Genomic DNA, 12,640 nt, shown 5'->3' with positions numbered 1-12,640 from the left:
TCCACGTGTCTGATTCAGGCCCATCATTCTGAACATTTCCTGAAAGTCTAAAATCATATACAAATCCATAGCATTCCACTGGAAGATGTGTTTAAATCCCCTAGATCAAGGATTCACAAGGATTTAATCTGAGTATTTGTGTAGACAGTAGTAGTAAATACCTGCTGTGTGGCAGCAACAGAGAAACTTTACTTCAATTTCAACCTTGTCCATTGGAGTTAATGTGTTATTTAAGTGACCATCTTCAGATTGCCCAGCATCATTTGACATGATTTCTTCATAGTAGAGTGACAGTAATCTATGTCAAAGTTTCAATTCCTTGGCTTTTGCCAAGTACTGATAAATTTGTCTACCATAACATGAATTCCATCTCTGTGTGTATTTGTCATTCAGTTTTGCACAATCTCTTCTCTTTTCCAGTCATGGGGATGTTAAATTACTAAAGGTCATGCTGAGTGATTTGATAATAGCTCATAATGAATTAGGAATGTAGAGGCTGTCTGAATTTCCTCACTACACCAATTTAACCCAAATAGAGCATATCTTAGATGTTTCTATGATCAATACAGATCATTTATATGATTTAATAGTCAGCTCGTTCCTAAGCTGTTAAAAGTCTAACTTCATTTTTCACTTAAAAGTTTCACTGCCCATCGAGCTGAATCCTTTCTGTCTTGACTAGCACTTGTTTATTCCAAGCATGGGCCTTTTAAATAATATTAATGAGTAAATGGAAGAGGGCAGATTTAAATCAGATACTGTGAAAATGTTCTTCCTTGTGAGAGTGGTGAGGCCCTGGCACAGGTTGCCCAGAAAAGCTGTGGCTGCTCCATCCCTGGAAGTGTTCAAGGCCAGGTTGGACGGGGTTTGGGGCATATTGGGATAGTGGAAGGTGTCCCTACCCATGGCAGGATGTTGGAACTGGATGGGGTTTAAGGTCCCTTCCAACCCAAACCATTCTGTGGTTCTACGATTCTATTAGAACTGAAATCAAATTATGGTATAGGAGGAATCAGGTGTACACTGGTTTTACTACTGCAAAGTCTGGCAATGAAGAACTTATTTTGCAGCCTCCAGTTAGTAAAAAGTGTCTGCAGTTCAAATAACAAATTCTATTCCCTTTGTGTAATTTCAGTTAATTAGCTAGTATAGTAGGATTCTTAGTAGGGAAGTGCAGTGCTGTGTTACTGTAATTGCATGGCTTTAATCTTTATCATATTTCTTTTTAATTATTGAAATTAGCATTTTGTGTATTAATACTTCATAGGAGCAAGGGAAACTTATTGAGATAGAATGTCTGGAATGTGAATATGAAATGAAGAAAAACAGCACTGAAATTGTGAATTATACCAAAGGAGTTGTTGAGGTATGTTCTTTAACTTTGAGAGAAAAGGAAAAGTTTTAATTTGTTAAATGTGGAAAATTGCATTTGACTATGTGTCTTAATTAAGTTACACTGCTCAGGAATTCTTTAAACCATTCTATTCTTTTAAATTGGACTTCCAAGAAGGAAATGGAGAAAAATAAAGTTTTAAAGTTTAAAGAAAAATAAACACACAGTTGTGTGTTCGTCCCTTAAGTCTTCTGTCTGACCATAAAGGTTCATAATATATTACTTTCCAAGAGCAAAGATAGTAGCATTGAGGCATGAAAGGGCAACACTCTCATGTTTTCACATTTTGCCTTTATGGGAGGTGTTTTCATGGAATATCTTGAGTTGGAAAGGACCACTACGGATCATTGAGTCCATCTCAGCTGTGATTGCATATTATGGTCAATCTCATACAAATTCTTATGTCAGAGAAATCCAGATTGTTGCTGATAAATTGTCACACTAGGGAGGATTTTCTTGACTTTTTGTCAGTTGGTCAGTTGGCTCAGTTATAATTCAGACCATTGAAGTTAGAAGCCTAAATATCAACACTATCAAAGGGATTGGAGAGGTGCCTACAATGAGCAATTTAGGCCAGCTATTAGAGTCACCTAAAGTTGCTATGGTGGGAAGTAGGAATATGTGTAATGGAAATTGGTAGTGTGAAAACTTACTCCTGTCTAGGGCTGTTCTTATTTTGGAGTTCAGAAATTCCACTCACCTTTCGGAAAAAAAACCCCTTGTTAATGAATTCCTCATAATACGAAACACTACTAATACTAACATGTAAAAGAGGATATTCAGGTATTTCTGAACTTCAAGCCCACAGTGTATGCAGTTGGAGTGGTTTTTTGTTTGATTTTTTCTGTTTTTTTTTTTTTTTACTTGCATAACCTCTAAAAATAGTGTAATAAATGGCACATCTGTTACTGTAGGTAACTGTGTTACTGTACATAATTCAATAAGAACCAAGTTTAATTGATGGTATGGCAAATTCCATTCATAATATTTATTTTTTTCCTCTTCTGTACTGCATTTGTAGCTGAATGTGGAAAAAACCCCTAAAACCTGCATCTGTAGCTGAATGTGAAGAAAACAGCCAAACCTTCTGAATTCACAATTATCAATTAAAGTATTCACGATTATCAATTTTTGTTTATCATAAGAATGGGGAATAGCTGACAGACTTCTGCCAGAAATATGTAGTAGCAGCCTGGAGTAACGAAAAGAAAAACTCCTTAGTTATGGATGCCTGTTTACAAAAAAAAATTTATGAGAAGAATTATTAAGCAAAAAGTTTCTAAAGTCTGCTGGCTAAGGGACTGCTTTCTACTGAAAACAGTCCTAAGATTAAAATTTGGAGAACACGTAAGAAATTCAATTTATTAAATGCAGTAGTGCTAATTATTTCTTCGTCTATGTAGGCTCAGCTGAAATTGATAAGAAATCTTGAGTTAATGTTAAAACGTGCAGTTCAGCTGGGAGATCCTGGTGTGATTCAGGTTGTTTGTGCAACCCAGTGGAATCTGTGCTTACCACTACTACAACACAATTTGCATCAACATGTGCGAAAGCCATTAATCTCAGTTGCTGATGTCCTTGAAGAGATTGACAGGTAATTTTCAATGCTATGTACTTTCTTGGAAGGTCTCAAAGCATCAAACTCCTTTAAAAGTGTTCAAATTCTGTGACATTAAGTGTCTTTGAAAATTTTCCACTAGCTTGTAATAAATGCATGTCTGTATGTTGCATACATTTCCCTATTAATCATTTAAATATAGGTTCCTTTCAGGCAAAATCTCACACTGTTTAATGACCTGTAACAAATATTGAAATGTTTTAGGAACTTAAAAATACTCTAGTTAATCAAAATTATGTGAGAAAATTCCAAAGCTGCAGTATGTGTTTCGTACTGTGGTTTAGAGTCTCGTGTTAACATCACTTTTGTTGGTTAAGAAATTAAAATTCAAAAAGTTACTTTTGAAAAAACATCATGGCTTCTGTCTTATATGTTAAGTAAGACATTTCTTGCAAGATAGTCTTTTTGTATCTTTGGTGATACTTCTTTTTAATTGAAAATCCTACTGCATTAAGAAAATTAATAATTTTTTGAGGTATATTCTTCTATTTGCTATTATGCTGTACTTAACCCATAGCACCTAAATATTTTCACCCTTTTGTTAATTTGAGTCAGACAAGTAAACATTACTATTTGGTGCTTGCTTGAGTTTGGACCTATACGTCATCTGACTGTTAAGAACAGAGATCAGAACTTTTGCAGTCGAGTGAGTTGCAATCAACACAATCTGCCACTTGAGCAGGACCTTAGGTGGTTTCTGATGCAAGTATTGCAGAGGAAAGTGAGGAATCTAGTTTCAGTGGTTTAAATTTTTTTTTTTTGTTGCATAAAGAGTGGATATACACATGCATGAATGCACTATATTGTATTACTGTACTGTTATTCAAGCATTTCTTATGCTTTCCGTAAGTAGAGTGCAAGATCAGCACAGGCAACTTTGAAATTTGTACTAAATGTTGGTAATGACAATTTTGCTCTAAAAGCTTGCAGGGGAGATTTTGGGGGGACTAAGGTTTTGGGGTTTGTCACATGTATATTCTTAACCATCCAGTAGACTCGGCCTCAACTCTGCTCTGGTACTGTCACTAGAGATTGAATGAAGTCACTTGTCTCTATTAATTAGCCTGTCTCAATTTTTGTTTTGATTGCAGCATTTATTGTGGCTACTTTGGTCCACAGGAAAAGGGTGATACTTCCTCAGTCAGGCTGGCTCTGATGTGGACATACATTAGTTCTGTGGCATGATATTTGATAGGCTTGAAAACCTCTCTTCTCTGTTTTTTTTCATAACATTGCTTTAATTTATCTGATTTTTTGTTTTTCTTCCTGAAAATAATCTGAAGCAGCATGTAGAACTCTGAGCTGTCATGAACAGCTTCCTGGGGCAGGTGATGGGTAGGGAGCCAAGTATACCTGAGACTGGAGAACATGCAGTTTTTGGTGAAAACACGCCGGCTCCATAGAGTGGTGTCAACCACACCTGGGTAGAGAGAGTACTTAGAGTGAATGTGTATGCCTGAGGTGAGCCTAATCTTTAAAAGAGCTGAGCTAATGCAACTAGGGCTAGACTTTTAGGAGTATTAGCTTCTACTTAAATGTTAGGAAGAGAGGGTGAACTTCTGTCAAAAGTCATCATTCAATACACTATTCTTTCTCTGGCAGCTGACTACTTTTGAAAACCACCTGATTTGCACAGCTAAGCGGTACTGAAAAAGAGTTCCACAAATATATGAAGATCAGTTAGTCCACAAGATGTGTTGCTTTCTCCTGCAGGGTTAATGAAAGTAATATGCAGTTAAATTTTCTTATTAATTAAAAAGGTATGATAGTGAAAATTAAAGATACAAGTCGGTTAAAAAGGGAATATCAATTTTAATACTAGAGTCACTTTTAAATATTGAGTTTCATCTTTGGGTGAGTTTTAGGTCTAAGAATGTTAGTGTGCCTTATTTTAACAATTTACGCTTAAATTTGTAACCCTTAGCATGTTGATTTTGTTGCGCTGCCAAGTTCATATGGAAATAGCTCGTATTGAAGAAGATGGGGATAGACTAGAAGCTGCTCTGGAACATTTGCAAAAAGCTATGCAGCTGAACAACAGTGGGCAGTATCAAGAACATCTAAGACTGAGTTTTAACCGCCTTTGGTTGAGTGCTATGTTGTATGAATCACCCGAGCATCCAGAGGATCAGGCGGTAATGTTGATTGAACAGGTAAGCATGAAGAATAAGGTCTGTAGCTGAAATAGGCTCGCTTATTAAATTCCAGCGGAGGAGAGACACCTGTTTAGTAGAACTGCATATTAGTAGAGACAGCATCAGCTTGTTTTCAGCAAACTGTCTTTGCTTTGTTGCCTTGAAGTGGTTATGCTGCCTCACAGTCTGAAAATTGTAACAGAGGATTTTTTTCCCAGTTATTTCAAAGCTTACTTCTTGGGGAAGGCAGGGAGATGTTAATTAGCAGAAATACCAGCAAAAAAAGAAGCTTATTAGCAGTTGTCAATAATTAGGATTTCATTGCATGAAGCAGTGTTTTATTTAATGAGAGGCACAGCGTCCAAATTGCTAAACATCCTAGCTGGCTATGAGATAAATCAATATTATGTGACACTTACAAATGCCACTAAATAATATATTTTACAGTCACAGTGAAGTCATTGTCAGGAGTTAGTGCATCTAATTCTGTTGTGCTGCCTTAGCACCTGAACAAAAATCATACTGGCAACTGATTGTTTTTTCTGGTTTCAATACTTTTCCATGCAAGCTTACTCTGCTTAAATGTTGCTTTAAAAAAACCCAGGGCTCCTCTGACTTTGGCTAGTTCTTTGCAGACCAGGATACTTTTAATATTTTGTAGCAATTCCTAGTTACTACACACAGGATATGTTACCATGGGTTGTTTAAGAAGGTATAACATAATGTCAGGTTATATACTGAGGAATATACTGTAAAGATTGACGAGAAGCATGAACAGTACTTTGTATTAAATGATCCTTGGTGGAAGCATGTGAATATCAACAGAAGTTCCATGGTCACCTTCAATGACAATAATACTGTAGAATGATGTCTAAGATACCTAAAGATACACAATTTCTATACGTATTTTTTTGGTAGTAGCAAGTTACATGATAGGTATTCTGTTATGTTTAGTAAATAAGATCTAGTTGGAATATAAAATCAACCTTATAACAATGAGTTCTTTTCTTTATGTAGGCTAAAAGGGGAAAACAAAAGGATAATGCGAGGAAAAAGAGATCCCTTCTGGTAAATGCAGGTCTTGCATTAGCTCCTGACACATTTCAAATAGTCCTTGACAGTGAAAAAGAAGCTAAAGGTAAAGTATGTGTGTGTGACTAAAAGTTACTACACTTAGCTTTGCACACTCTTAAAGGCTGTGCATAGCATCTAGTGGCAACATGTAGGGAATACTGCAATACAGACAAAGTGATAGTTCTGCTGAATTCTGTGGCAGACTTCCTATCACTTTCATTAGGGATCTAAAAGTTGTATGGTGATACTGGAAAAGGTGTTGATTTCACCTCCAAATTCATCTGAATCTTACTGTTGTGCACTGTAAGTAGTTCTATTTTCACTATGTACAACTCTGGAGTGTTTTTAACCAAGGTCATTTTAAAGTAGCGTTTTCAGAAATTTCAGCCAATACACTGTGTTAATTACATTGGGTGTTCTTTCTATATTGTAATTATCTTTCTCTTCTAAAATCTTGTTTTTTAGAGCTCTAGTTTTGCACAGAGATTTAGGTGTGAATTCATTATTTACTTTCTAAAACATGGAACATAAATGGGCACATTCCTTATGCCCTAAACAGCTTCAGTTTTTGATTATGCAGCCCCTGGCTGAGGAAAAGTGGTCAGGGAACAGACTTTCCAGATTGCTTAAATTGTTTAGTTTTATCTTAGCAATATAACAAGTGTATGTGTGACTAATCTTACTAACTTTGAGTAGACCCAGTGTACTCCCGCAGTAGAGATTATGCTGGAGGAAGGGAATGCTACAGAAAGAGTCCTGTTGCTTCCAAAGCAGTGTATTTGTGCTGTGGAAGGCCATGCAGTTCTCTCATGCCATCTGTTCAGCCAGGCCACAAAGTTTACCTTGCATATCCCCATTCCAAACTTGATCAACTAATCACTTACAAGCCAGAGTCTTATTTACAGATCAATTATTCCACTCTGTGCAGTCCTTTTAATAATGTGAAAACTATGTTGCTGGAAAACATTTTCATACATTATTTAAAGTTACAGAATGCATTGTATTTGTAAAATTAAAAGAATTAAAATCATGGACATCTCTTTGATTTTAAATTTTGACTTGACAACTATACAATTACTTCTGAAGTTCCTCAGAATAAATCTTAGCACACACTAGCCTTCCAGGTTGAGTCATTAAAATGAGTGAGTTTATTACAACATTGAAACTATTACAAGACTTCATTTGACACAACATTTTATAAAATTTTGTTCTGAGAAATTCCAGTTGTTTCTGAGGCTGTGATCCAAGCAGTGAGTTTTTTGCTTTTTCTATGACTTAAGCTGCCACAAGCTTACACGTGTATTGAAGGAGCACAAAAATATATATGCAAATTTATTATATAAAATGTACATAGGACAGAACGTCAGATTTATAGGGTTATATTTTCTTTTCGATTGCATAAAAAACTTTCATTCTATTTTGATGAACACGCTTGACTTATTTAGTGAGAACTGTACCCATAGATCCAAAGAACAATGTCCTCTTTTAATCCACAATTCTTTTCAACCTTACATGATGTAACTGTCATTGTGCATTATACTGGACAATTTCTATCAGATGCTCTACGTGTATAGTTACACAGAGGTATCACATGCTGGACAATGCATTGCAAAATATATTTAGCAAGAATGGTAAGATGCTGTGCCTTCCTCTTTTTTTGTAAGTGAACCTGCTTATATGTATATTTTAAAGTCAGAAGTACTTTAGATGTATTTGCTGATATTGTTTGGCAGAATTTTTGGGGATCAAGTTAAAGCCTGTTCTGTCTGCATTATGTTAGGGACCCTTGCTTAGATTCAGGTGAATGTAGAAACTCATTGGATTTTCCAATCATGTCAAATTACTTGTATTCTAATGCAAAGCATGTCTTCTCTGTCATTACACTACAGAAAAAAAAAAAAATCTCTTTTTGATGTATTTGTACTGCTGGAGTAATTTTTTCCTCAGGAGCCAGCTTCTTTTTCCCTTGCATCAGTTTTCTGTGCTGGTTATTTATTTATTAATATTTCTGCCTAATACCTTGTTGACTAAGTAAAATGGAAGTCAGTATTATCAAAACAAAACAAGTTGATTAAAAATGTGTTTGATTAGATAAACATTCTTAAAATTCAGTATGAATGTGTACTTTACATATTACATCATTCACTTGCTCTTGAATGAACCTAACTACAACTCTATATGTCCTGTCAGAAAAGAGGTGTACTTGAGATATTTGGGTACTAAACAAGCACAGATCAGTTTTGGATGGCACAACTGTATCTCAAGGTACAGGAAAAAGCCAAAATAGATGCTGGTGGGGTACGTTTTTTTTCATGCTGGTTGGTTGGTTTGGGGAAAGCTTGAAGAAATGAGAAAAGAGCTGGATTTTGAGTGTTTCAGCAAGGAATCATGAATCAAATTGTTTGCCTTTCATGTGGATTTTTAAATTTCTAATATATAAAAATTACATTTAATTTTTATTTCTTTGCCAAGTTTCCTCAGGCAATAGTCAAATAAGCTACCTCTGTGCAAAAGCCCAACATCATACTAAAAGTGTGGAGAAAGTTGATGAACATTTAAAACACTTAAGAAACGAAAATGGCAGAGAGAGGTAATTGCTATAGACCAGAAGTGTCTCTTTCATCTTTTGTAGAAGTCTCTAAGAGGAAAGGTTCTGTCTCAGAGGTTAAGTTACTGGATGGTATCTTGTAAGAGGCTGAATATTTCAGCCTCTGGCAACACATTGAAGTGTGTGTATAATTTCTTGTCCAAAAAGCTCTGTTACATTTCCATGCTGTGCAGGATTTTAGTCTTTCCCTGTTTCTAATCTTCTCTCTCACATGCACACTTAAACTCACCTGTTCTATTGATATGAGCCCAGCATATAGAGGGATGACTGGATTAAGGCTCGTACTTGATGTAGAATTGAAACTTGCAAGTGTCTTTTTAGGTCCTTGTACCACATCATGTGCTACAACTTTTTTGGTGAAAAAGCTAAGTAGTTCATTCTGAAAGTCAGAAAGATCAATCTGTAGAAAAAGGACAGGCTTCATTTTGACTGTATTTCATTTTGTCACTCCTTATTTAAAAGGATGTGTCTACTTTTTTTCTGCATTAAAAATTCCTGTGATGAAATTTAAAGGCAGTTGTTTTCTATAAGATTCTAAATCCAAACTTGTTTTCAAGGCTTATTTTTAAATACTCAACATTAGCTTTGAAATATTTAGTTTACTTTATGAGATAGAAAATGAGAGTTGTCACACACATCTTGAAACTTCAGTATAATTACCATCCAAGATAAGAATTTTGTCTACTGATATGCTGAGGAGATTATTCTTAATTAATAAAGTAATAGTGTTACCTTTGCTAGATTAAATGTAATTTTTTTTCCTGATGGCCATCATTATTGACATGATTGTTTTTGTCAATCCTGAACTGTAGAACCTAATCCTGCTTATGAACTAATTTTATTTATGCTTTTTCTTTGGTAGAATTATTCTTTGGGCAGATTTGGCAAAAGTTGCACGTAAACAGGAAGTGTGGGATGTCTGCCGTGCAGCATGTAGATTTTGCCTCTTGTATGATGATATTTTGTTTAGGGAGGCAACAAAGCATAAAACAAGTAAGTGACAAATTATTTTGAACGTTGTAAGGAACTATTTCATCATTTATTAAAGTTACTAAAAGGAGTCAGACAATATTGTTTTCTTTCCTTCCATTCCCAAAGTTCCCTGAGTGTCTTTTCTGTCACTGCATGTTGGCATACGTGGAATATTCTTTCTACTTCCAAATCTAGAAATCAGTCATGTTTTTTTGTAGAAGCCGTCAGAAGAGTTTCACCAGTGCTGTAGAGAAGCACTTCTATGAAATACATCTACCTGTCTTAAGAATTCCCTAATGGTCCTCTAGGTCCCTATCATTCATGCCTGAGGGAGCTGTAGAAAAATGGGTTGTTAGTGACTTTGTATGAGGCTCACGTGTTAACATTTTTACTCTTTAATCCCCTATTAGTGAGTGGTTCCTCTGAGGTGTCCAACATTGTACCTTGTTCCTTGAGGGTCTGCTGGAAACCTACCACACATTAAGAATTTTTAACTTGGGGGAAAAGCACTTTCAAATCACTCTCTGCTTGCTGGCTTTTAAAGTTGGTTTTGTCAGGGAGTTTGCAAAACTCACATTTCCGAATAGATGAAATGGCTTTTCACCTCGCTAGCCAATGTTAGTCGAACCTATTCTATATTGTTTCCAAGGTCCACTTAATATAGGACATTAATTTGCCAGTTTTCTTTTGGAATATTTGCATCTTCTGACTAGTTTAATCTTTTGCCTCCTTTCCAAAGTAAAGGGAAAAATAAGTACACTTACCAGAAACTGAAGGCAACTGTGTGCCAAAAGAGTAATGAATAGAAACTGCTGTGTTCTTACAAACTTTGTGCTTATATTAAAATAATCTTAGACCTTTCCCTTTCTTATTAAACTGAATTTTTAAATTATTATTATTAAACCAAATTATTAAAAGGAATGCTATTTTTTCTCGTTACTGATGTGCGTGTTACCAGAAAGTCAGCCCAGTCCATGATTCAAACACAAATGCTTTTGCCTCTGCATAATACAGTTCTATGCTCCACTTCCATTAATGCAATAAAATTGAATTAGAGGCCATGGAGTCCATTAATAGTGCAATTTCAGTATGTATATTATGACTGGAGAAAGTTATTTGCTGCAAATATTGAAGGTTATGCACAAATGCAGCAAAATCACAGGTAACAAATGCCTCAGCACTGCTTGAGAACAGGTTTTTGAGTGCAATAAATGGTACTAATGAAAAAATTAGTTGCTTGGAATAGAAATCTTTTCTTGTTAACTATTCCTTGTGAATTTAAGAATATGTAAGGATTTGTAAATTTAAAAATTAAGATGATGATTTGCATGGAAATAATAATGGGTTTATTTATTTTTAGCACAGGAGAACAAAGCTAATGCAACTATGATGGCTGACGGTCAAGGTGACAGCTTATCAGGAGAATCATTGCTACCTGCTAAATCCTTCTCTTTTGAAGCAGATTTACTCAGAATACTAGCAGAAATAAGATTTATTAATGCAGAGGTAAAGAAATTACACAACTGTCATTCATATTTGTTTAGTTTTGTTTTATATATAAATCTTGAAGCACTGGAATTTTGAGTTTAGTTATTTTCTGTCTCTCTAGGAAGTAAAAGTAGTGGCTTCATGAAGCAACTTTATCAAAATACTGCGTGAAAGTAACTATAGCAATAGTTTTACTGCAGGTGCTAATAACACTTTTTTACAAGAGATTCTACTGTAAATTTTTGACATCTGACATTACATTCCTGGATCCTTAAAGTTCCAGCATGATTTAAAAACTTACACATACGAATTATGGTTGTTTCTCCATGTAATTATTTAGTAATATTATTAGCTGTAGACAATTTTATGATTATGAAGTACTAAGCATTGTATTTCATATAGTTGTACCTGTATAGTTGTACATGTACAGTTCAACATTTCACAAAGCATTTAGTATTTTTTAATTTTTGAAGAGGTAACAGCACTAATATGAAGTCATAGTCTGTTTTTACGGTGATAACCTGGGTAGAGAATTTATTTCTCCGTGTCTTTTCAGGCAATTGTTCATTTATTAAGATTGCAGGGAATTGAACTGAATGATCATGCTATACTTCCAGAAGCTACAAAGCAGTGTCGTCCAGGATGTGTCTCATATCTTCCTGAAAGTGCTCCAGAATGGAAAACATACAGGTGCTTTTCCATAATATATATCGAGACCTCGGAACTCTTAACAGAGCACTATTATCAGACACAGATGATAATTGCAAAAGCTGTTTTGCCTTAGTAAAATTCATTGTCACCAGATTCTTCACTTTTGTAGATAGTCATGGGAAATGGGAAAAGGATCTGAAAAATAGTTTGAAATATTTTTTCTTAGGTTTTCTTTCATTCTGGAGTGTGGATTTTATTTTTCATTTAACATTTATTTCTCTGAAGCGAGAAGCTAGTATTCCAAGCTGAAAAACTATTAAATTGTTGTATATTGACACTTAGATCATTAAATTCTCCACTTAAAAATATGTTTCCCCAAATCAAAAAGCTCTTTGTCTTGCTTTATAGCTCCTATACCTACAATGATTTCATAGCACTGAATGCATACGATGAATTGTTTCAGTTTGCAAATCTAGTGTGTTCCATCCAATCAACTGAAATTAATTTGGGACAGTAGAATATGTTTTTTACCAGTCTGACATGATTATTTCTTGCAAAGGAGAAGAGGGGGGAGAGAGATTTCTGAAGATGATGCTTTGACTCTCTGCTGTTCACATTTATAGTAATATTAGCCTTACTGTTACAGTGGTCATGTCCTGAGAGAGCAGGATGGCAGAGTTGTGTCCCTAGGTCTGTTCATT

The 12,640-nt window shown here is 35.1% G+C and overlaps 1 protein-coding gene across 1 annotated transcript in view; it reads left to right on the top strand.

Annotated features, from left to right (window-relative positions):
• The window catches only part of CFAP46 (cilia and flagella associated protein 46), a 72,914-nt gene that overhangs the window by 11,112 nt on the left and 49,162 nt on the right, over positions 1 to 12,640 (top strand). The window contains exons 10-17 of the mRNA XM_042019654.1: positions 1,268 to 1,366; positions 2,797 to 2,987; positions 4,936 to 5,164; positions 6,164 to 6,284; positions 8,693 to 8,810; positions 9,691 to 9,821; positions 11,161 to 11,306; positions 11,845 to 11,978. Of these exons, the coding sequence (XP_041875588.1) occupies positions 1,268 to 1,366; positions 2,797 to 2,987; positions 4,936 to 5,164; positions 6,164 to 6,284; positions 8,693 to 8,810; positions 9,691 to 9,821; positions 11,161 to 11,306; positions 11,845 to 11,978 (1,169 nt within the window). The remainder of the gene's footprint in view (positions 1 to 1,267; positions 1,367 to 2,796; positions 2,988 to 4,935; positions 5,165 to 6,163; positions 6,285 to 8,692; positions 8,811 to 9,690; positions 9,822 to 11,160; positions 11,307 to 11,844; positions 11,979 to 12,640) is intronic.

This window comes from Corvus kubaryi, unplaced genomic scaffold, assembly GCF_017639235.1.
Source record: "Corvus kubaryi isolate FWS band 111438036 unplaced genomic scaffold, C.kubaryi_AGA036_p1.0 138, whole genome shotgun sequence".
NCBI classification, from domain to species: Eukaryota; Metazoa; Chordata; class Aves; order Passeriformes; family Corvidae; genus Corvus; species Corvus kubaryi.
This window is presented reverse-complemented; position numbering and strand designations above follow the sequence as displayed.